The sequence below is a fragment of the Ranitomeya variabilis genome, chromosome 8 (genome assembly GCF_051348905.1).
Source record: "Ranitomeya variabilis isolate aRanVar5 chromosome 8, aRanVar5.hap1, whole genome shotgun sequence".
NCBI classification, from domain to species: Eukaryota; Metazoa; Chordata; class Amphibia; order Anura; family Dendrobatidae; genus Ranitomeya; species Ranitomeya variabilis.
Genome location: NC_135239.1, coordinates 111,163,331 through 111,189,902, shown reverse-complemented (window position 1 = coordinate 111,189,902; position 26,572 = coordinate 111,163,331). Strand labels below are relative to the sequence as shown.

At 44.9% G+C, this 26,572-nt stretch overlaps 1 protein-coding gene across 1 annotated transcript in view; it reads right to left on the bottom strand.

The window, feature by feature from the left end:
• LOC143787874 (P-selectin-like) overlaps window positions 1-13,952 on the bottom strand; it is a 692,067-nt gene extending 678,115 nt beyond the window's left edge. The window contains exon 1 of the mRNA XM_077276995.1: window positions 13,827-13,952. Coding sequence (XP_077133110.1) covers window positions 13,827-13,829 — 3 coding nt within the window. The 5' untranslated portion in view covers window positions 13,830-13,952. The remainder of the gene's footprint in view (window positions 1-13,826) is intronic.
• Between the last annotated feature and the right edge of the window lie 12,620 nt (window positions 13,953-26,572).

The following is a 26,572-nucleotide window of genomic DNA, read 5'->3' as shown; positions in this document are numbered from 1 at the left end:
TGTGTCACCTAACTTCCTGTGGGCCCCCTCCCCCACTGTGTCACCTAAATTCCTGTGAACCCCCATCCAGTCACCAAATTTCCTGTGGGCCCCCTCTCCCACTGTTTCACTTCTGGGGAAGGGGGCCTTCAGGAAATTAGGTGACACAGTGGGGAAGGGGCCCTTATGTATTAGACTCCTTCATGACATCCGCCTTACATGTATGGTGCATGTCAAATGCTACTGTCAATCTCTGACAGCGGCATTTAACATGCAGCGCCAACATGTGTGCGCATCAATATCTTGCCCATCGACACACCTGTTATATGATTGTGGGTCGCCGATGGGTTGCCATGACAGCCAGGGGTCAGCTGATGACCCCTGTGCCTGTCATTGCAGAGCTCCTTTGAAACCCCACAGGAGACTGTGATTTCTGCAATATACAGCAATGCTGTGGCATCACTCTATATAGCACGAGCGATCGGACAATCGCATCTTTAAGTCCCCTAAGGGATATAACTAGGGTTGAGCGAAACGGGTCGGCCATTTTCAGAAGTCGCCGACTTTTGGCAAAGTCGGGTTTGATGAAACCCGACCCGACCCCTGTGTGGGGTCGGCCATGAGGTCGGCGATCTTCTGAATCTGGGATCGGAATTCCGATACCGAGTTCCGATATGTTTGCGATATCGGAAATCGGTATCGGAATCCACATTTAAGTGTGAAATAAAGAATTAAAATAAAAAATATTGATATACTCACCTGTCCGGCGGCCCCTGCAACTTACCAAGGGAACCGGCGGCCTGCTTTGGTTAAAATGAGCGCGTCCAGGGCCTTCCGTGATGTCACGGCTTTGTGATTGGTGCGGACGTCACAAGCCGCGGACGTCATTCTCAGGTCCTAAATTCCTTGTGATTGGTCGCGTGGCGGTCACATGGGCCATCGCGACCAATCACAAAGCCGTGACGTCATCTTAAGGTCCTTCACGCGCTGATTCTTAGGAAGGAAGGCTGCCGGAAAGAAGCAGGGCGCGTCCGAGGGTGAGTATATTCCTATTAGGTATATACTCACCCTTGGCTTCTTTCTGGCAGCCTTCCTTCCTAAGAATCAGCACGTGAATGGCCTGCAGTGACGTCACGGCTTGTGATTGGTCGCATGGCGGTCACATGGGCCGCCGCGACCAATCACAAAGCCGTGACGTCATCTTAAGGTCCTTCACGCGCTGATTCTTAGGAAGGAAGGCTGCCGGAAAGAAGCCGAGGGTGAGTATATACCTAATAGGAATATACTCACCCTCGGACGCGCCCTGCTTCTTTCCGGCAGCCTTCCTTCCTAAGAATCAGTGCGTGAAGGACCTTAAGATGACGTCACGGCTTTGTGATTGGTCGCGACGGCCCATGTGACCGCCACGCGACCAATCACAAGCCGCGGACGTCATTCTCAGGTCCTAAATTCCTAGAATTTAGAATTCTAGGAATTTAGGACCTGAGAATGACGTCCGCGGCTTGTGATTGGTCGCGTGGCGGTCACATGGGCCGTCGCGACCAATCACAAAGCCGTGACGTCACGGAAGGCCCTGGACGCGCTCATTTTAACCAAAGCAGGCCGCCGGTTCCCTCGGTAAGTTGCAGGGGCCGCCGGACAGGTGAGTATATCAATATTTTTTATTTTAATTCTTTATTTTACACTTAAATATGGATCCCAGGGCCTGAAGGAGAGTTTCCTCTCCTTCAGACCCTGGGAACCATAGTATCCCATTGCAGTGCATTGGGTTTCGTGTTTCGGCCGACTCCGACCCCGACTTTTTTATAGGATCAGCCAATTTCACTCGACCCGACTTTTGAGAAAGTGCGGTTTCGTGAAACCCGACCGGATCCTATAAAAGTTAAGGTCGCTCAACCCTAGATATAACAATAGCAGTGAAAAGATAAAAAAAGTTTTGAAAAATATCTTAAAGTTCAAATCATCCCCTTTGTATCCAATTAAAAATAATGATATATAAGAAATGTAAAAAGTCAACGCTATCAAAATATAAAACCGATTAACCCGATTAGTAAACACTGTAAGGCTATATTCACACGTTGCATTTTTACTGCGTTTTTGCACTACCCATTGCTTTCAATAGGTGAAAAACGCTGAAAAAATGCTGCAAGAAGTGACTTGCTGTATTTTGCAAAACCCAAGCTTTTCTACAAAATACTGAGGACAAAAAAAACTATGTGTCTGCATGAGATTTCTGAAATGAAATCTCAGACTTTGCTGCTACTGTAAAATGAAGCTGAAACTTTGCATTAAAAAGCAGCAAAAACGCAACTTGTGAACATAGACTAAACAGAAAAAATTCAAAAATGCCAAATTTCCTTTTTTCTGATTGCCATAATTCCACAAAAAAGCTGTAATAAGTGATCAAAAAGTCACATCTATCCTAAAATTATAGTTATAAAAATGTCATCTAGCCCTGCAAAAAATAAGCTGTCACACAGCTCCATCAACCGAAAAATAATAACGTTACTGGTCTCAGAAGATGGTGACACAACCTCAAAAACATTTTTTTTTCCAAAATTTCTATTTTTTTTCACCACTAAAATAATTTAAAAAAACTGTACGTTTGGTATCGCTGTAATTGTACTGATGAGCAGAATCCTGTTGCATAGTCCTTTTTACCATAAAATGCTCACCGTAAAAACAATTCCAAAAAAACAATGTCAGAATTTAGTTTTTTTTTCAGCTTCACTGCACTTGAAATTTGTTTCACTTTTTCAAGTACACTATGTGAGAGCCGTCAGTACAGTAAATCTATAGGAAGCCTAATGCCATTATCAGAGCTGGCGTCAGCCACCCGGCGCACCGGGCAAGTGCTGGGCCCCACCCCCTGCCTGCTAAGCGTCCCTGCTCCACTGCTGTGGCATCTTCTGGCTCTCTGTACCCTGACGTTCAGGTCAGACTGAGAGATGACGTCACTACTATGTGCCCTCTGCCTGAACAGTCACATCACAGAGAGATGGAAGATGCAGAGCAGTCCGGGGCAGAGCAGCGTCCAGCAAGGAGAGGTGAGTATTTCATTTTTATGTTTGGAGCAATATATGAGGCTCATTATACACTGGAGCATCATATGGGGCCCATTATATATGGAGCATTATATGGGGCCCATTATATATGGAGCATTATATGGGGCCCATTATATATGGGGCTTATTCTTTATGGAGCATTATATGGGGCCCATTCTGTTTGGAGTAATAAATGGGGCCCATTATATACTGTATGAAGTACTATGTGGTGCCCAGAATACTTCATGGAGCAATATATGGGGCTCATTATTCTGTATGGAGCACTATGTGGTAATACTGCATGGAGGACTATACAGTCCGGTTTCTGAGCTATTGATATCACTCCTATAACTTAAGAAGTGAAATGTTTGGAATTGTACAATACCTATATTTCTCTGCTGTATCTGTGCATCACGAATTGTGACTGATATGTGTTAACCCCTTAATCCCATATGACGTACTATCCCGTCGAGGTGGGGTGGGCCTTAATTCCCTCCGACGGGATAGTGCGTCATATGCGATCGGCCGCGCTCACGGGGGGAGAGCGGCCGAGCACGGCCGGTTGTCAGCTGACTATCGCAGCTGACATCCGGCACTATGTGCCAGGAGCAGTCAGGGACCGCCCCCGGCACATAAACCCCCGGCACACTGCGATCAAACATGATCGCAGTGTTCCGGCAGGATAGGGAAGCATCGCGCAGGGAGGGGGCTCCCTGCGTGCTTCCCTGAGACCCCCGGAGCAACGCGATGTGATCGCGTTGCTCCGAGCGTCTCTTACCTCCTATCCCTGCAGGCCCCGGATCCAAAATCACCGCGGGGCTGCATCCGGGTCCTGCAGGGATTACTTCCGGGTCCAGTGCAGGCGCTGGTAAGCCTGCAGTGCTGTAAGTCAGATCGCCGATCTGACAGAGTGCTGTGCAAACTGTCAGATCAGCGATCTGTGATGTCCCCCCTGGGACAAAGTAAAAAAGTAAAAAAAAAAAATTCCACATGTGTAAATAAAAACCAAAAAAATAAATATTCCTAAATAAAGAAAAAAAATATATTATTCCCATAAATACATTTCTTTATCTAAATAAAAAAAACAACAATAAAAGTACACATATTTAGTATCGCCGCGTCCGTAACGACCCGATCTATAATACTGTCCCACTAGTTAACCCCTTCAGTGAACACCGTAAGATTAAAAAAAAAAAAAAAAAAAACGAGCCAAAAAACAACACTTTACTATCATACCGCTGAACAAAAAGTGGAATAACACGCGATCAAAAAGATGGATATAAATAACCATGGTACCGCTGAAAACGTCATCTTGTCCCGCAAAAAACAAGCTGCCAGTCAGCATCATAAGCAAAAAAATAAAAAAGTTATAGTCCTCAGAATAAAGCGATGCCAAAATAATTATTTTTTCTATAAAATAGCTTTTATCGTATAAAAGCGCCAAAACATAAAAAAATTATATAAATGAGATATCGCTGTAATCGTACTGACCCGACGAATAAAACTGCTTTATCAATTTTACCAAACGTGCAATGGTATAAACGCCTCCCCCAAAAGAAATTCATGAATAGCTGGTTTTTGGTAATTCTGCCTCACAAAAATCGGAATAAAAAGCGATCAAAAAATGTCATGTGCCCAAAAATGTTACCAATAAAAACGTCAACTCATCCGAGAAAAAACGAGACCTCACATGACTCTGTGGACCAAAATATGGAAAAATTATAGGTCTCAAAATGTGGAGACGCAAAAACTTTTTTGCTATAAAAACCGTCTTTTAGTGTGTGACAGCTGCCAATCATGAAAATCCGATATAAAAAACGCTAAATCAAACCCCCATTCATCACCCCCTTAGTTAGGGAAAAATAATAAAGTTAAAAAAATTTATTTATTTCCCTTTTCCCATTAGGATTAGGGTTAGGGTTAGGGCTAGGGTTAGGTTTAGGGCTAGGGTTAGGGTTAGGGTTAGGGCTAGGGTTAGGGCTAGGGTTAGTGCTAGGGTTGGGGCTAGGGTTGGAGCTAAAGTTAGGGTTAGGGTTGGGGCTATAGTTAGGGTTAGGGTTGGGGCTAAAGTGAGGGTTAGGGTTGGGGCTAAAGTTAGGGTTAGGGTTTGGATTACATTTACGGTTGGGATTAGGGTTAGGGGTGTGTCAGAGTTAGGGGTGTGGTTAGGGTTACCGTTGGGATTCGGGTAAGGGGTGTGTTTGGATTAGGGTTTCAGGTAGAATTGGGGAGTTTCCACTGTTCAGGCACATCAGGGGCTCTCCAAAAGCGACATGGCATCCTATCTCAATTCCAGCCAATTCTGCGTTGAAAAAGTAAAACAGTGCTCCTTCCCTTCCGAGCTCTCCCATGCACCCAAACAGGGGTTTACCCCAACATATGGGGTATCAGCATACTCGGGACGAATTGGAGAACAACTTTTGGGGTCCAAGTTCTCTTGTTATCCTTGGGAAAATAAAAATTTGTGGGGCTAAAAATCATTTTTGTGGGAAAAAAAGGATTTTTTATTTTCACGGCTCTGCGTTGTAAACTGTAGTGAAACACTTGGGGGTTCAAAGTTCTCACAACATATCTAGATACGTTCCTTGGGAGGTCTAGTTTCCAATATGGTGTACTTGTGGGGGTTTCTACTGTTTGGGTACCTTAGGGGCTCTACAAATGCAACGTGACGCCTGCAGACCAATCCATCTAAGTCTGCATTCCAAATGGCGATCCTTCCCTTCCGAGCTCTGCCATGCATCCAAACAGTGGTTCCCCCCCACATATGGGGTATCAGCGTACTCAGGAAAAATTGGACAACAACTTTTGGGGTCCAATTTATCCTGTTACCCTTGTGAAAATACAAAACTTGGGGCTAAAAAATCATTTTTGTGAAAAAAAAATAATTTTTATTTTCACGGCTCTGCGTTATAAACTGTAGTGAAACACTTGGGGGTTCAAAGTTCTCACAACACATCTAGATATGTTCCTTGTGAGGTCTAGTTTCCGATATGTGGTCACTTGTGGGGGGTTTGTACTGTTTGGGTACATCAGGGGCTCTGCAAATGCAACGTGATGCCTGCAGACCAATCCATCTAAGTCGGCATTCCAAATGGTGCTCCTTCCCTTCCGAGCTCTGCCATGCGCCCAAACAGTGGTTCCCCCCACATTCGGGGTATCAGCGTACTCAGGACAAATTGGACAACAACTTTTTGGGTCCAATTTCTCATGTTACCCTTGGGAAAATACAAAACTGGGGGGTAATAAATCATTTTTGTGGAAAAAAAATATTTTTTATTTTCACAGCTCTTCGTTATAAACTGTAGTGAAACACTTGGGGATTCAAAGTTCTCACAACACATCTAGATAAGTTCCTTGGGAGGTCTAGTTTCCAATATGGAGTCAATTCTTGGGGGTTTCTACTGTTTGGGTACATCAGGGGCTCTGCAAATGCAACGTGACGACTGCAGACCAATCCATCTAAGTCTGCATTCCAAATGGTGCTCCTTCCCTTCCGAGCTCTGCCATGCGCCCAAACAGTGGTTCGTCCCACATACGGGGTATCAGCGTACTCAGGACAAATTGGACAACAACTTTTGGTGTCCAATTTTTCCTGTTACCCTTGGGAAAATACAAAACTGGGGGCTAATAAATCATTTTTGTGAAAAAAAAAAGGAATTTTTATTTTCACGGCTCTGCGTTATAAGCTGTAGTGAAACACTTGGGGTTCAAAGCTCTCAAAACACATCTAGATAAGTTCCTTAGGGGGTCTACTTTCCAAAATGGTGTCACTTGTGGGGGTTTTTAATGTTTAGGCACATCAGGGGCTCTCCAAACGCGACATGGTGTCCCATCTCAATTCCAGTCAATTTTGCATTGAAAAGTCAATCGGCACTCCTTCCCTTCCGAGCTCTGCCATGCGCCCAAACAGTGGTTTACCCCCACATATGGGGTATCGTCGTACTCAGGACAAATTGCACAACAACTTTTGTGGTCTAATTTCTTCTCTTACCCTTGGAAAAATAAAAAATTGGGGGTGAAAAAATCATTTTTGTGAAAAAATATGATTTTTTATTTTTACAGCTCTGCATTATAAACTTCTGTGAAGCACTTGGTGGGTCAAAGTGCTCACCACACATCTAGATAAGTTCCTTAGGGGGTCTACTTTCTAAAATGGTGTCACTTGTGGGGGGTTTCAATGTTTAGGCACATCAGGGGCTCTCCAAACGCGATATGGTGTCCTATCTCAATTCCAGTCAATTTTGCATTGAAAAGTCAAACGGCACTCCTTCCCTTCCGAGCTCTGCCATGCGTCCAAATAGTGGTTTACCCCCACATATGGGTTATCAGCATACTCAGGACAAATTTTTCAACAACTTTTGGGGTCCAATTCCTCCTGTTACCCTTGGTAAAATAAAACAAATTGGAGCTGAAGTAAATTTTTTGTGAAAAAAAAGTTAAATGTTCATTTTTTTAAACATTCCAAAAATTCTTGTGAAACACCTGAAGGGTTAATAAACTTCTTGAGTGTGGTTTTGAGCACCTTGAGATGTGCAGTTTTTAGAATGGTGTCACAGTTGGTTATTTTCTATCATATAGACCCCCTGAAAGTGACTTCAAATGTGATGTGGTCCCTAAAAAAAATGGTGTTGTAAAAATGAGAAATTACTGGTCAACTTTTAACCCTTATAGCTCCCTAACAAAAAAAAATTTTGGTTCCAAAATTGTGCTGATATAAAGGAGACATGTGGGAAATGTTACTTATTAAGTATTTTGTGTGACATATCTCTGTGATTTAAGGGCATAAAAATGCAAAGTTGGAAAATTGCTAAATTTTCAAAATTTTCGCCAAATTTCCATTATTTTCACAAATAAATGCAGGTAATATCAAAGAAATTTTATGACTATCATAAAGTACAATATGTCACGAGAAAACACAGTCAGAATCATCAGGATCCGTTGAAGCGTTCCAGAGTTATAACCTCATAGAGGGACAGTGGTCAGAATTGTAAAAATTGGCCTGGTCATTAATGTGCAAACCACCCTCGGGGTAAAGTTGTTAAGCATGGGGATAGATCAATAATGCTTTGTGGTTATGTTGCAGCCAATGGCACAGGGAACATTTCACAAGTAGAGGGAAGAATGGGTTCAATTAAATTTCAACAAATTCTTGATACAAACATAACATCATTCGTAAAAAAGCTGAAGTTGAAAAGAGGATAGCTTCTACAAATGAATAATGATCCTAAACAAACATCAAAATCCACAATAGACTACCTCAAAAGGCGCAATCTGAAGGAATTACAATGGCCCTTACAGTCCCCTGATCTGAACATCATTGAAAATCTGTGGCTAGACCTCAAAATACAAGTGCATGCAAAACGACCCAGGAATCTCACAGAACTGGAAACATTTTTCAAGGAAGAATAGATCAAAATTAGTGATGAGTGAAGACATTCGGCACTATTCATTACTGGCACTAATAGAAGGCCATTCGGGCTATTCGTTATTGGGCGAGTAATTTAGTATTCACTTTGGTATGTTCATGTGATCCGCCCAGCATGCTTGCCGCTTTATTTGCATGCCAATTACAGTAATGCTGGCACCATCTTTGGTGTGTCATTACTGTGATTGGCTGGTCGAACACTTGGGTATTTGTCACGCCATCATGTGCATGACAGAGCAGCAAGCACTGCTGCTGATCGGTGGTGAAATCATCCCCGCAGGTCAGAAAGCTGTCAAAAGACAGCGTGAGCATGCAGCTGTGATTGGAGGTGTAAAGTTTACCTCCGGTCACTGGTGTCAGCTGATGGGACTGTAGCTCTTATCAGCCGATACCTGCTGCCACTAATAACAGCGAGAACAGGAGCGGCTGATGGTGTATTCATTAGCCAGTTCCTGCCCTGTAAATAAATAATAAAAAAAGGCGTGGGTTCCCCTGTAGTTTTGATAACCAGCCAGGCAAACCTCACAGCTGGGGGCTGCAACCCTCAGCTGTCAGCTTCAGCAAGGCTGGTTATCAAAAATAGAGGGGTACCCACGCTGTATTTTTTATTTATTTAAATAAATAATTTTTAAAAATTGGCGTGGTGTCCCCCCCAAATTTTACAACCAGCCTTGCTAAAGCAGACATCTGGGGGTTGATATTCTCAGGCTGGTAAGGGGCCACGGATATTGACCCCTATAGCCTAAAAATAGCAGCCTACAGCCGCCCAGAAAAGACACATCTAATTAGATGCGCCAATTCTGGTGCTTTGCCTGGGTCTTCCCACTTGCCCTGTAGCGGTGGTAAGTGGGGTTCATATTTGTGGGGTTGATGTAATGTTTACATTGTCAGGTGACATCAAGCAGTAACAGAGTGGTTTCTATATGACACCTCTCGATTACTAATCCTACAGATACATGGTAAAAAAAATGCCAGAATAAAGTATTTTATTAGAAATAAAACAAAACACACTTTGCCATTTTTATTTAAAAATAACAAACACAGTTATACTCAACTAATGCCTAATTGCACTGAATCCTTCGTGTCCTGTAAAAAAAACAAAAATTAAAAACAATATCCCTCACCTTTCCGTTGTTCTGTCCCACGTCATACTCCATGTCTGGGGGATAAATAGTTTTCAACCTGGACGGTGCCAAGATGCGACCGTCCAGTCTGAGAACCACTGGTGAATGAACTGCTGCGAGTGCAGCCTCAGTGACTAGCTGTGACGTCATTGAGGATATCTCAGGTCGCTGAGACTGCGTTCCCAGCTGGCGTGAACTGCGGTGACCTCAGCATGTGGGAAAAAGTCACTGATGAGGTCACAACAGATCACCGTGACAATTTCTCACTGTGATTTGCGGTGAAGTCACTGAGCTTGAACTGCAGTGATCTCATCACTGGCTTCTTTCACACAGTGCTGAGGTCACCGCAATTCAGCCCATCTGGGAATGCAGTTTCACTGACCAGCGGTAACCTCGATGATGTCACCGCTAGCCACTGAGGCTGCAGATCATTCACCAGTGGTTCTCAGCATGGAGAGACGCATCTTGGCACCGTGCAGGTTGGAAACTATTTATCCCTCAGGCATGAATTACGGCATGGGACAGAACAACGGACAAGTAAGGGATATTGTTTTTTATTTTTGATTTTTTCACAGGAGACGCGAGGCATTCAGTGGAATAAGCATTAGGTGAGTATAACTGTGTTATTTAAAAAAAAATGGAAAACTATGTTTTCTTTTATTTCTAATAAAGGACTTTACCACAAAACCACCCACATTAATGTCAAAGGACAAAATGGGGTCAAGAGTTTTTTTTAACACAATCAAATATTTTATTACTTATACCAAAAGGGAATCAATACAATAATATAGAGTACCACAAGCAAAGGAGAGCTAAGGGGGAGTTGAAACCAGGTATGCAGATATTAGTCTATAAATAATAGAAAACCGTAAACAGTCATATCAATAAATAAAAGATGTAAATTATTTTATAGACAATCATATATCAATGCAGATGAAAAGCCTCAATAGGTTAAAATACTAAATGAATATAAAGTGCAATAGTGCTATATATTATAATAACCAATTATATCCAGCTAGTCATCCATAAGTAAAGAAAACCATGTAAGAAAAATCATATAAGGAGAAGGCACACAAACCATAGGAGGTATGAAGACAAATTTCTTGAAACATTAATTTTAACTGGCAGACAGTAATCTGCACAGAGGAGTTCAAGTACATAGAATCGGTATAAAGTGCAACCAGTGCCAATAGTGCAATAGAACCGGAATAATCCCCATATAGTATATGTGCCAAGCGAAGACTTACATGGGAGATAGGAACCTGGAATTTAAAAATTCTGTGGAAGCATGGTTGAAAAGCAATGTCTGACTTTCATTTGTTCATTTTCATAGATTTTTTATTTATTATTACTTTTGTCAGATTCAAGTTATTTCTGTAACCATTGTGGGATTTTCTGTCATTAAATGAGGGGTACCAACAATTTTCACCACGCGTGTATTCCTTCTTTCTGCTATTACTGTCACTTGACACTGCCATGCTACAATCTATTGTCATTGCTGTCTTCTGATCCTTGTCTACTATCACATAGTGGCTGGTAAATATATTCGGGTCGAATACACGGATATTAGAGAGCATTTGTGCCAATTTTCCTGAATCCGAATATTTCACTATCTGCTCATCACTAATCAAAATCCCTCAAACAAAATTGAAAGACTCCTGGTTTGCTCCAAAAAGTGTTTACAAGATGTGATACTTTCAAAAGGAGGTCTACTAACCATTCGGGGTGCTTAAACGTTTGCATTGGCCCATTTCCCTTTTAGTAATTTTTAAAATGTAAAATATGACAATATATATTTTTTCCTAAAATACAATGTGTCATCTTTAACTTTAGACCTTTTAGAGATCATTTCATCTTCAACTTGTTTAACTGACTTTTTACAATAGCAAGGGTAGCCAACTTTTACATGCCATTGTAACTGCCAGGCAGTATGCTAGCTGTATTGTGGTTACTCTTGACTGAGCTCTATCTTTCACTCACTCACTCATGTCACCTGCACCTCAAACATTTCTAAAATCTAACCTTTTCTTACATTTGAAAAGCATGAAATGTCAGCATTGTTTTTTTTGTTTTTGTTTTTTTTTTGCACACAAGAAAAATTGAATAAACATTGATTGTAATAACTTACACAATGACCAAACAGTCATGAAAATCTGATCCAAAGCACTGATGAAAATCCTTCAGTTTCTTATGCATACAAAAACATCCCACACGTGTGAAATTAGGTTTCTAATGAAGAAGATGGTAGCTCAGTCTCCATGTCCTCCATTTGTGCTACATATGTAATGCTGTACATTGTGAGATTTATAACAGAGCATAGAGGAAGAAAAAGCAAAATATTACCTAAAGGTACCTTCACACTAAACGACGCTGCAGCGATATCGACAACGATGCCGATCGCTGCAGCGTCGCACTGTTTGGACGCTGGAGAGCTGTCACACAGACAGCTCTCCAGCGACCAACGATGCCGAGGTCCCCGGGTAAACAGGGTAAACATCGGGTTACTAAGCGCAGGGCCGCGCTTAGTAACCCGATGTTTACCCTGGTTACCATTGTAAATGTAAAAAACCAAACAGTACATACTCACCTTCTGCTGTCTGTCACACGTCCCTCGGCGTTCTGCTTCCCGCACTGACTGTGAGTGCCGGCGGGAAAGCAGGGCACAGCGGTGACGTCACCGCTGTGCTCTGCTTTCACTTTACGGCCGGCGCTCACAGTCAGTGCGGGAAGCAGACGGCGAGGGACGTGTGACAGACAGCAGAAGGTGAGTATGTACTGTTTGGTTTTTTTACATTTACAATGGTAACCAGGGTAAACATCGGGTTACTAAGTGCGGCCCTGCACTTAGTAACCCGATATTTACCCTGGTTACCACTGTAAAACATCGCTGGCATCATTGCTTTGGCTGTCAAACACGACGATACACGCCGATCTGACGACCAAATAAAGTTCTGAACTTTCAGCAACGACCAGCGATATCACAGCAGGATCCAGATCGCTGCTGCGTGTCAAACACAACGATATCGCTATCCAGGACGCTGCAACGTCACGGATCGCTATCGTTATCGCTGCAAAATCGTTTAGTGTGAAGGTACCTTAAAAATCAAGTTCTAATGTTATTAGAAGTAGATAGGAGGCTGGTTCAATGTCATGTTCAGAACTAACTACATCATCAAATACGAGTAAGATTTACATAGACTTAATAGTAATGTATCCACTGTCAGCTGACATATTGGAATCAAATTTAGTCCACTGGATACAGTATACCCCTTATTCCACATGACCGATATATCCATCATGGAGAGTATCAGGAACTTTGGCATGAGCTCAGAAACATAAGAGAGTAGATGACGGCTATACTATACAGCTGACATTTTCATTTAACTTTTCTCAAGTACTAACAGCAGCATTAAAGTAACATGATCCAGCCTGGATGTTAATTGGGGCACTTGTCTGCTCCCCCGTGGTGTGATCATGGGGACCTGATGGATTGCTATGACAGCTGGGGCCAATTGAATGCACCTATGCTGTGCTAACAAATTAAGAACAAAGTAGAAAAAGGTTTTTAAACAAATTAAAACATAAAAAAATCTAAACATTTGAATTAAGACTAAACAATATTTTCCCCAGTTAATAATAAATAAACAAAACAAAAAATATATACCTATTTGGTTCCACTGCATCCAAAAAAGTCTGAGCTATCAAACTATAAATTTAGATGGCTTAGGAGGGTTTATCCTATTGCCAAATTCGCCTTAATAAAATGAAAATTTGGTATTATCATGATCGTACTGAACTGTGGAATAATGTTTCCAGGTGATTTTTGCTGAAAAATGAATGCCTTAAAACATAAACCTAAAAAACAATTTTGGAATTATGTGTTTTTTTTGCAGTCTGACCTCACTTAATTTTTTTTTTCACATTTTCTAATACATTGTATGATTAAATATATAGTGTAATTCAAAATTAAAACTAGGCCACAAAAAGAAGCCCTCATATGGCATATTGGTGGGAAAATAAAAAAGTTATGGCTCCTGGAAGAATGTAAGGTAACAGTCTGTGCAAAAATGAAAAATCGCTCAGTCCTTAAGGGATTAAATACTGTCTATATCAACAAAATAAAAATTGCATAATAAAAGTAACAAAAGCAGTGGTTGTTTATTTACTTGTATTTTGTAAAACGTGCATATAGCATTTACCATGCAGATACATCTGTTCACTTCATTAAATATATTAGATAAAGCAGAAACTTACCATTTTGAATCAATCTTCCCAAACTGGTTCCTTTCTTAGGAATAACACAGAATGAGTTCCTTTTATGACTCACTGCCTTTCTCCAGTATTGAGTGTGTGTATGTGTAATAATAATGCTTTTCTACTGTGTTTTTGATGCCTAATGTGTCAGGGCGTGCCAAAAAGGAAAGTGTATTTCCAGCAAATGAAAGGAAGATAAGGATAAAAACAAGTTCTATACAAGCTGAAGATCTAAAGGAGAAGTACAATAGAAAAAGAAAAGAAGTATTTCATGGAAAAACTTTATAGATTACAATTCTTTTTTTTTAACCCGTTCACCCCAAAACCTGTTTTCAACTTCCTGACCAGACCGTTTTTTTTCAATTCTGACCACTGTCAATTTATGAGGTCATAACTCTAAAATGCTTCAACAGATCCTGGTGATTCTGATAATGTTTTCTCATGACATATTGTACTTTATGATAGTTGTACATTTTTTTCGATATGATTTGCATTTATTTGTGAAAAAAATGGAAATTTGGCGAAAATGTTGCAATTTTCAAACTTTTGCCCTTAAATTAGAGAGTTATATCACACAAAATAGTTAATAAATAACATTTTCCATATGTTTGCTTTACATCAGCACAATTTTGCAAACATAGCTTTTTTTGTTAGGAAGTTAGAAGGGTTAAAAGTTGACCAGCGATTTCTCATTTTTACAACATTTGCAAAACCATTTTTTTTAGGGACCACATCACACTTAATAATAATAATAATAATAATAATTTTATTTATATAGCGCCAACATATTCCGCAGCGCTTTACAACTTATAGAGGGGACTTATACAGACAACAGACATTACAGCATAACAGAAATCACAGTTCAAAACAGATACCAGGAGGAATGAGGGCCCTGCTGCTCGCAAGCTTACAATCTATGAGGAAAAGGGGAGACACAAGAGGTGGATGGTAACAATTGCTTTAGTTATTTGGACCAGCCATAGTGTAAGGCTCGGGTGTTCATGTAAAGCTGCATGAACCAGTTAACTGCCTAAGTATGTAACAGTACAGACACAGAGGCTATTAACTGCATAAAGTGTATGAGAACATGATGGAGGAACGTGATTATGTTGTTGTTTTTTTATTAATAGGCCACACAGGGATAATTAGGTTAATGCGTTGAGGCGGTAGGCCAATCTGAACAAATGAGTTTTTAGTGCACGCTTAAAACTGTGGGGATTGGGGATTAATCGTATTAACCTAGGTAGTGCATTCCAAAGAATCGGCGCCGCACGTGTAAAGTCTTGGAGACGGGAGTGGGAGGTTCTGATTATTGAGGATGCTAACCTGAGGTCATTAGCAGAGCGGAGGGCACGGGTAGGTTGGTAGACTGAGACCAGAGAGGAGATGTAGGGTGGTGCTGAGCCATGGAGTGCTTTGTGGATGAGGGTAGTAGTTTTGTACTGGATTCTGGATTGGATGGGTAGCCAGTGTAATGACTGGCACACTTGAAGTGACTTTGAGGGGCCTATATGACAGAAAATGCCGACAAGTAACACCATTCTAAAAACTGCACCCCTCAAGGTACTCAAAACCACATTCAAGAAGTTTATTAACACTTTAGGTGCTTCACAGGAATGTTTGGAATGTTTAAAAAAAATGAACATTTAACTTTTTTGCACAAAAAATGTATTTCAGATCCAATTTGTTTTATTTTACCAAGGGTAACAGGAGAAATTGTCATCTTGTGGATTGATATGAGCCACAAATTCCTTCAAAGTGAAACTGTTCTGGATGTAATGTACAATTTTATATTGAAAACTAGAAGAACATGCCTTCTATGATGCTTGCATTAAAGAACTGATTGGTCAGATAGGTATGGACTCAGGATAACCGGGCTGCAGGCACCTGTGCTGCGCCGGGTCCGGAACTGTCAAGGCTACATCCCCTGTTTCCCGGGGGAAAGAATAGGGGAACGGACATTCCCCATTACCCAGGAAGAGGGGGCGTGTTTAGACAGGGAACCTGGCCGTAAGCTGAGGGGAAAAAATGCAAAGCAGGGGTGAGTCCCCAGATGTCAGCATGTGAGCATCAAGGGGGGCAGTGCACTATGCACCTGAAGCGCCGGTGCAGCGACCAACTGCAACAGACAGATCCGGTGACCTAGAGGCAGGGGTCCAGCTTAAGAGAAAGCAGGCACGACAGTAGAGATTTTTGGCGTGGACAAGCAGCGCATAGGAGGCTGAGCAGTGTGCTCCATTCTTAGAGCACTGGCACCGCAAAGGACTGTTCCCGTTTGCTCCTGCCAATAAAAGCGGTACTGCCAGAAAGTGAGGAACCATGTGCCCAGTGACCGCCAGAGAGCGAGGCACCGTGCGCTCCATGATCTTGAGTACAACGCGCATGCGCAGTAGAGAGAGCCAGTTCATGCTCCGTGTTCAGCTTTGATAAACAATAATTAAAGGGCACAGAGGAATGACAGAGGACATTGGTACGGTCAGCAAGGTACTCCCTCAGCATTTTCCCAAACTTTGCACTCCTTGTGAGAATCCCTCACGCCTCACGGCCAGGGCAATGGGAGGGTCTGAGAAAACTCTCTCCGAACTTTGCCAGTGTTCCACTGCCTCTGCTGGATTGGAGTTGTCTCTCTCACCTGTACTCCTTGCTTGGCCAATGAACCGTGACCTCTTCTGCCAACGTTTTCAGATGGGAATTTTTTAAATAATTCAGCAAGAAGGGCCCTATGGTCCTCCAACATTGTAGTACACCTGTCTGCCTCTGCAATAAGAGATATAAAGTTCTCCTTGTAGCATGGGTCTAGAAGTGTCACCAATCAGTATTGCCTGTCACCCAAAATTTTGAAAACGCTAGGGTGACGGGAAAGGCAGCGTAACATAAACTCAGCCATGTGTGCAAGACTTCTAACAGTCGATATTTCCGTGTCCTCACCAAGAGGACAACTGAACATGGTCTCCTCCTCCTCCTTTTCCTCAGGCTTCCAAACCTCAGTAATATCATTGTAAATATATTCCCCTGTAGTTTTTATCTCCCCCACCTCATTGTAGATTGTAAGTTGTCACGAGCAGGATCGTTTGGGGGGGTTTAATTATTGTCATCATTGTTACTTAGTGTAGATTGTAAGCTGTCATGAGCAGGGTAGTTTTATTTCTGTTTAATTATTGTATTATTGTTATCGTTGTTACCTAGGACTGTTGTGTTTGAAACTGTAAATATGTTGACGCTATATAAATAACTATAAATATTAATATTAGAACACAGAGAAGCAGGATAGAGATGTTAATTATGACGTCATTGCCGCTCACCATCTTGGTGAATTCCTCAAAGTTTTGGAGGATGGTACATATGTCTGACATCCATGTCCACTCCTGAGATCTCATGTGTGAAGTCAGAACTGAATACCGATGGCCTTGTTGATGCTAGTAGTCAACAACTGCCCTCTTCTGCTCACAAATCCTTTCCAAAATATGCAGTGTAGAGTTGCAATGCATGGGGAGGACATCACACACCAGTCGGTGAGCCAGAAGCTGCAAGCACTGCAGAAGCACGGCAAGGGCAAATGAAGCTCTAGTTGACTTTCTAAAATGGGTATGCAGAGCCTCGTACTTTTCCTAGCAGATCTGGCACCTCCATGTCGCTTTTCAGAAAACGTTGAACAATGAGGTTAGGCACATGGACCAGGCACGTGTGTAAACTTGCCTCGACACAGAGCAGCTACCAGGTTCCAGCCATTGTCACTCTCAACCATGCCTGGCTGTAGGTTCAGCGGTGTCAGCCACAGATCTGCCTGCTCATTCAGAGCTGTCCACAACTCTTCATCATTGTGCAGTTTGTCACTTAAAGGGGTTGTCCACTACTTTCAGTTAACACCCCAATGTATCCCCCGGGGCCCCTGATGAATTGTGTAAATACCCTCCGTTGCCGTTTTCGCCTGTGAGTGGTGCTATGCTGGCGGCTGAGTCCGGGTCACATGAACCCCAGGCTGCAGCCACCGCTTATTTCCGCCAACGTCACGTCAATTTCCAGACTCTGGAAATTGATGTGACGTCATGAGCAGGTGTGACCCCAGGCTCACAGTCAGCAGTCACTCATCAAGAGTGACTGGTCTGTTGACGGCGCTGGGGGCTGCCTGCGGGGCTGTGCTGGGAGGCGGGCGGGGCTGTGCTGGGGGCGGGCGGGGTTAGGCAGGGATGTGCGGGTGGAGCTAGGCAGGGATGATTGTGCAGGCTGGCGCCGGTATGTGCAGGCCAGCGCCGGTATGTGCGGGGGTGTGCAGGCCAGTGCCGGTATGTGCAGGGGTGTGCGGGCGGGCGTCGGTATGTGCGGGCTGGCGCCGGTATGTGCGGGGGTGTGCGGGCCGGCACCAGTATGTGCGGGCGGTGCTGGGGTCTGCTGGCCATGCTGGGTTTTGCTGCGGGGCTGTGCGGTGGTGGTGGCGGCAGGGGTGTCTCTGTGTGCAGGCTTCGTCAGATGGGACTACAAGTCCCATCGGGCTCTGCCTGCTACAGTGACAGTAAGTGACACATTAGCCAATGATGGGACAGTAGTAGTCCCATCATCCGGCTAATGTGTTGAATGTAAAAAAAACCCACATACACACATATGCACTACATACATACATACATACAACACACACCATGTGACATGTGACAACATGCGACAACATACGACATGCAATGACATGCGACATGTGACAATATGCGACGACATGCACCATGCGATATGCACCATGCGATGACATGCGACATGTGACAACATGCACCATGCGACGACATGCAACATTTGACGACATGCACCATGCGACGACATGCAACATGCGACAACATGCACCACGATGACATGCACCATGAGACGACATGCACCATGCGACGACATGCAACACATGACTTACAACATATGACATGCAACATGCGACGATATGCAACATGCGACGACATGCACCATGCGACGACATGCAACATGCGATGACATGCACCATGCAACAACATGCAACATGCAGCGACATGCACCATGCGACGACATGCACCATGCGACATGCACCATGCGACGACATGCAACATATGACATGCAACATGCGATGACATGCAGCATGCAATGACATGCGATGACATGCACCATGCGACATGAAGCATGCGACGACATGCAACATGCGATGACATGCACCATGCGACGACATGCAACATGTGTGTGACGTCTCAGTAAGACGGAAAGAGAGTGGACCTTCTGGGTCACGGTACTGACGCACCCAGGGGCGAGCGAACCTGGGATGCAACCCCTATACAGGGATAGTTGGGAGCAGGCCCGAGGGGGACAAGTACCGCAACAGCCGGTGCCAAGAGGGACGGCTCTTAGGAGAGGCTGGAGAGGGAGGACGGGAGAAGACAAACGGAACAGTGGGGAAGGGAAGCGGAAAAAAACAAAGAACGGAGTACAGGAGGCTGGACTAGATGACGGAAGGAGACAAGGAGTTAATAAGAGAATAAGCCTGCGAGGGCAGACCAGTCGGGAACGGAAAAGAATCCGAACCAGACAGGACCTGAACAGGGTACAAACTGCACACAATAATCAGGCGCCTCCATTATGCCGCAGCGTCAGAGAAGGTCGGTATGACAGTACACCCCCTTTTAAGACTCCCCCTTCCGAGGTTGGCCAAGAATCTTCTCAGAATCCATGGAGCGTTAACGTTCTCCCTAGGTTCCCAAGACCTTTCCTCAGGGCCAAACCCCTTCCAATCAATAAGACAGAAGACTCTCCCTCTAACCCTCTTCATGGCCAGAATATCCCTTACTTCGAAATCCTTATCAATGCTTAAAGGCTGGGGGGAGTCAAGTGGTGCTGGACAGAATCGATTAAGGATGAGAGGTTTCAGGACCGAGACATGGAAGGCATTAGGGACCCGGAGTGAAGCCGGCAACCTCAATTTATAGGCCACGTCGTTAATACGTCCCAAAATCTTGAAGGGACCGATGTATCAAAGACCCAACTTGTAAGAAGGGATTTTCAAACGGATACGTTTGGTCAAAAGCCAAACTATGTCACCAGGATGGTACGGTGGAAGATCTCTCCTCCTCTTATCAGCGTATCTCTTTATCTGGGCAGCGACCCGTACGAGCGCCTCCTTGGTCTCTCTCCAGATTTGGGAAAATTCCGAGGAAAGAGCATCCGCTGCAGGTACTCCAGAAGGAGAAGATATAGGAAGAGGTTTAGACCAGAGACCACGAAAAATGGAGATTTAGAGGTAGCCTCACTAGAATGATTGTTATGGGCAGACTCAGCCCAAGGAAGAAGAGTCACCCAATCATCGTGATGAGAGTTTGTAAAGTTGCGTAGATAGGAAGTCAAAATTTGATTTATCCTTTCCACTTGCCCGTTGGTCTGAGGGTGATAGGCGGATGAGAAATCCAGCGATATGCCTAAGAGCTTACAGAGTGCTCTCCAGAACTTGGAGATAAATTGAACCCCCCGATCAGACACAATTCGCAGAGGAAGTCCATGTAATCTGAAAATATGAAGGAAGAAAATTCTTGCCAATTCTGGAGCCGAGGGTAGTCCCGGCAAGGGAATGAAATGGGCCATTTTGGAGAAGTGATCCACTACCACAAGGATGGTTGTACACCCAGAGGAGTGAGGCAGATCTGTAACGAAATCCATGGCTATTTGTTGCCAAGGGGCTTCGGGAACGGGTAATGGATGCAAGAGACCAGAAGGCAATTCTCTAGGTACTTTGTTTCTAGCACAAGTCCTGCTGGAGGATACGAAATCCGAAGCATCTTGTCGTAGAGACGGCCACCAATAATACCGGGAGAGAAGAGAAAACGTCTTCTTGGTACCGACATGTCCGGCAATCTTGGAGGAATGTCCCCAACGCAATACCTCTGTTCTCTTGTCACATGGGACAAAAGTTCTGCCAGGTGGAACAGAGAGGAGATTTGAGGGAACTACCATAATGAATTTGGCAGGATCGATTATATGTGAAGGACCCTCCTCCGTCTCGGGAGATTGCAAGGACCGAGAAAGCGCATCTGCTTTAGAATTCTTGTTTCTGGGTCGAAAATGAAGTTTGAAATCAAAACGAGAAAAGAACAAAGACCATCTGGCTTGCCTGGAATTGAGTCTCTGAGCGGATTGAATGTAAGCTAAGTTCTTGTGGTCTGTGAAAATTACAAAGGGGTGAAGGGCCCCCTCCAAGAGATAACGCCACTCCTGTAGAGCCATCTTTATAGCCAGCAATTCTCGATCTCCAATAGAGTAATTGCATTCAGCGGGAGAAAATGCCTTCGAGAAGAACCCACAAGGGACCAGACGACCAGAGGGAGACCTTTGAGAGAGAACCGCCCCGGCACCCGAAGAGGAGGCATCCACCTCCAGGACGAAGGGCCTGCTGGCTACAGGCCGATGAAGAACAGGAGCAGAAGCAAAGGCCTGTTTCAAGGAGAGAAAGGCATCTTCAGCCTCCGGGGCCAAACGTTAGGTTTTGCTCCTTTCCGGGTAAGAGCGACGAGAGGTTTAGTTACGGAAGAGAAATGCGGAACGAACTGTCTGTAGTAGTTTGCGAAGCCCAAAAATCGTTGGATGGCCTTAACTCCAATAGGACGGGGCCACTTGTGTACAGCAGACAATTTTTCTGGGTTCATCTCCAAGCCCATGTCAGAAATAATGTACCCCAAGAAGGGCAAGGAAGTTTGTTCAAACAAACACTTCTCGATTTTTGCGTAGAGACGATTCTCCCAAAGTCGTTGTAGAACCAGACGAACGCTTCTCCTGTGAGAGGATAAGTCAGGTGAAAAAATAAGGATGTCATCCAGGTATACTACCATGCAAGAATATAGTAAGTCGCGGAAGATCTCATTCACGAACTCCTGGAAGACTGCTGGAGTGTTACAGAGACCAAAGGGCATGACCAGGTATTCATAATGACCATCCCGAGTGTTAAAGGCGGTCTTCCACTCATCTCCAGCGCGAAATCGGACCAAATTATAGGCTCCTCGCAAATCAAGTTTGGAAAAAATTCGGGCTCCCCTCAATCGGTCGAAAAGTTCAGGAATAGTGTTGAGCATTCCGATACCGCAAGTATCGGGTATCGGCTGATACTTGCGGGTATCGGAATTCCGATACCGAGATCCGATACTTTTGTGGTATCGGGTATCGGTATCGAAACAACATTAATGTGTAAAATAAAGAATTAAAATAAAAAATATTGCTATACTCACCTCTCCGACGCAGCCAGGACCTCACCGAGGGAACCGGCAGCGTTCTTTGCTTAAAATGCGCGCGTTTACTTCCTTCCGTGACGTCACGGCTTCTGATTGGTCGCGTGCCGCCCATGTGGCCGCGACGCGACCAATCACAGCAAGCCGTGATGTAATTTTCAGGTCCTCAATGCCTAATTCTAGGCATTCAGGATTTTAAAATTACGTTCTGGATTGTGATTGGTCGCGTCGCGGTCACATGGGCGACGCGACCAATCACAAGCCGTGACGTCACGGGAGGCAGGAAACGCGCGCATTTTAAAATGACGTCACGGCTTGTGATTGGTTGCGTGCCGCCCATGTGACCGCGACGCGACCAATCACAGCAAGCCGTGACGTAATTTCTGGTCCTGAATGCCTAATTCTGCATTCAGGACCTGAAAATTACGTCACGGCTTGCTGTGATTGGTCGCGTCGTGGTCACATGGGCGGCACGCAACCAATCACAAGCCGTGACGTAATTTTAAAATGCGCGCGTTTCCTGCCTCCCGTGACGTCACGGCTTGTGATTGGTCGCGTCGCCCATGTGACCGCGACGCGACCAATCACAAGCCGGAACGTAATTTTAAAATCCTGAATGCCTAGAATTAGGCATTGAGGACCTGAAAATTACGTCCTGGCTTGCTGTGATTGGTCGCGTCGCAGCCACACGGGCGGCACGCGACCAATCAGAAGCCGTGACGTCACGGAAGGAAGTAAACGCGCGCATTTTAAGCAAAGAACGCTGCCGGTTCCCTCGGTGAGGTCCAGGCTGCGTCGGAGAGGTGAGTATAGCAATATTTTTTATTTTAATTCTTTATTTTACACATTAATATGGTTCCCAGGGCCTGAAGGAGAGTTTCCTCTCCTTCAGACCCTGGGAACCATCAGGGATACCGTCCGATACTTGAGTCCCATTGACTTGTATTGGTATCGGGTATCGGTATCGGATTAGATCCGATACTTTGCCGGTATCGGCCGATACTTTCCGATACCGATACTTTCAAGTATCGGACGGTATCACTCAACACTATTCAGGAATCAACGGTAGAGGATATCTATTCTTGACCGTGATGGCGTTTAGACCTCGGTAATCTATACAAGGCTGAAGGGAACCATCTTTCTTCCGGACGAAGAAAAAAACCGTCTCCAGCAGGGGAAGAGGACTTTCGGATGAAACCCTTGGCTAGATTCTCTCGGATGTATTCTGACATTGCTAAGGTCTCTGCTGGAGTCAAAGGGTAGGTTCTTCCCTTAGGAAGGGAAACTCCAGGAATTAGCTCGATAGGGCAGTCAAAGGTCAAAGGTTCGATGTGGAGGAAGGGACTCCACATCCTTTTTATCAAAGACATCGGCAAACGAGTGATAGGCCGAAGGAACACTTGGAAGATTGACGGATGCTTGAGGAAGACCAGGACGGGAAACGGACTGCAGACAATGTTCATGACAACCATGACCCCAGCGGAGTATCTCTCCTGAGCGCCAATCCAGAACTGGCTCGTGTGACCTGAGCCAGGGTAGGCCCAAGAGCAGAGCATGAGATAGATAGGGCAAAACATAAAATGCAATCTTCTCCCGATGTAGAGCACCAATCTGCATTTCCAACTCGAGAGTAACCATTTTAATGGGAACAGATAACGGTTTGCCGTCCACTGCAAAGATTTGATGCGGAGTCTCAAGGGTACCAACCACTGGTATCCGAAACTTGTTCACCTCCTCTCGAATGAAATTACCAGCCGCACCCGAGTCCACATACGCCTCCACAGATCTACGCTCCAAACCTAAAAAAATCAACGCTGAAATAGTTAGGGGTAGAGAGGGATTTGGGTCACCTAGGAAGGCCTCTCTTACCGGACCTAGGTGGAGGAGTTTCCCGGCCTCTCTGGACAGGAATGCAGGAAATGATTGACCCCTCCACAGTAGAGACACAAGCCTTGCGCCAACCTCTCCCTGCGTCGCTGCTCAGACAATCTAACTCGATCCACCTGCATAGGCTCTGGGGCGGGAAGAGCGGGAGACTTGATCGGAGGGGAACCGGATGCCAAATTAGTTTTAAAGGGCCTCCTCTCCCTGACTAACTCTCGAGTGCGCTCCTGGAAACGTAAATCAATATGCGTGGCCAGGGATATGAGATCCTCCAAGGTAGTAGGGGTATCCCGACCAGCGAGCTCATCCTTAATCTTGGACGAAAGCCCTCTCCAAAAGGCCCCTACCAATGCATCATTATTCCACCCGAGCTCAGAGGAAAGTGTCCGGAAGCGGATGGTGTATTGCCCAACAGTAAAGTTTCCTTGTTGCAGGTTAAAGAGGGACTCGGTAATAGAAGCCACCTGACCTGGCTCATCAAAGACTTTACGAAAAGTGTCCAAGAAAACCTGTATTCTGGCAACTACCGGGTCATCCCGCTCCCACAAAGGGTTGACCCAAGACAGAGCCTCTCCTTCTAGATGAGACACAATAAAGGCCACCTTAGCACGATCCGAGGGATATTGCTGGGGCAGCAGCTCAAAGTGTAAACGGCACTGATTCAAAAACCCCCGACACAGTTTGGGATTGCCACTATATCTCGGGGGCTTTCCCAAATGAGGAGGAGGTAGAGGTGCAGGATCACGATGAGAGACAGAAGCGGCGGCCGCAGACTGTAGAGAGAGTAGACAGTCGTCAACGGACGCCATATAGGTAAGGATATGGGACTGCGTATCTCGCTGCTGCCCGAGCTCCTGCTGGAGTCCTGCCAGCAGAGGAGCGTTACCAGGGTCAGAAGTCTGCAGAGCAGTCTCAACCGGGAGTCCATAGACTTCATGACAGACATGATCCGGGTCTGATTCTCCCATAAGAACAACAGCTATTTCTGAGTTGCTGCAGATGCACCAGCGGGGTCCATGGCCTGATTATACTGTGAAGTCTGAGTAAGACGGAAAGAGAGTGGACCCTCTGGGTCACGGTACTGATGCACCCAGGGGCGAGTGAACCTGGGATGCAACCCCTATACAGGGATAGTTGGGAGCAGGCCCGAGGGGGACAAGTACCGCAACAGCCGGTGGCAAGAGGGACGGCTCTTAGAGGCTGGAGAGGGAGGACGGGAGAAGACAAACGGAACAGTGGGGAAGGGAAGCGGAAATAAACAAAGAACGAAGTACAGGAGGCTGGACTAGACGACGGAAGGAGACAAGGAGTTAATAAGAGAATAAGCCTACGAGGGCAGACCAGTCGGTAACGGAAAGGAATCCGAACCAGACAGGACCTGAACAGGGTACAAACTGCACACAATAATCAGGAGCCTCCATTATGGAGGAGACGCCTGAAATAGCCAGAGGAAATACCTGATAGGAGGACTCAGGAGCAAAGAAGATGCGGAAGGGGTTAAGAGGAAGAAGGAGCGCGCACCCGCGTCCTAAGGCGCATGTGCAGAGCAGGCACAGGATGGAGGAAGGAGGAAGCGCAGACACCACGCCGGAATCTCCGAGCAGCAGGAGGAGTAACCGGGGAACCGGCGCGATGCTGAGAGCAGCGATTAGAGACGCAGTGAGAGGAGCCGGCAGGAGCAGCGGCCGCAGCATCAGAGAAGGCCGGTATGACAATGTGACATGCACCATGCAACATGCACCATGCGATGACATGCGACATGTGACAACATGCACCATGTGTCGACATGCGACATGCACCAAGCGACGACATGCACCATGTGACGACATGCACCATGCAACGACATGCACCATGCAACGACATGCACCATGCGACGACATGCAACATATGACATGCAACATGTGATGACATGCAGCATGCAATGACATGCGATTACATGCGACGACATGCAATATGTGACATGCGACATGTGGCGACATGCAACATGTGACGACATGCAACTTGCGATGACATGCAGCATGCGACATGCACCACGCAACGACATGCACATGTGACATGCAACATGCCACATACAGTACATACATACATACAACATACATAGAGACATACAGTACATATAACATAGAGTACATACTCACCATCACTTGTCACTTTGATCCCCGAAGCCAGTGTCATCTGTAAAAAATATTAAAATAATAAACAAACACTATACTCCCTGATCCGCAGAAATCCAATTAAAACGAGTGTCCCTCGATGATCACCATCGGAGAGCAGGATCGTCAGCTGATGCGACCGCTCTCCAGAGGCTCCAGGAATACAATGATGGAAGGTATCCTTCCACAATGTATTCCTCACAATGTATTCCTACACCCCTGTGAGAAAATAGTCCCTAGTCTCACTTTATGCCATTGCTGTTTGAGAAATTTTCCCAGGCAGCAATTGCCATAAAGTGAGACTTTGTCCTAAGGTAACCTCTCAGTGATGCACTGCAGGAGCCATTGCCTCCTGTCAGTGTGTCATTGAGTATCCTATAGAGCAGTGGCATCACCCGATGTCACTGTTCTATAGGGGAGATCGTCATGGGACACTCGTTATTAATTGGACTGCGGCGGAGAGGTAGTATATGGTTTATTATTTTACATTTTTTGCAGGCAC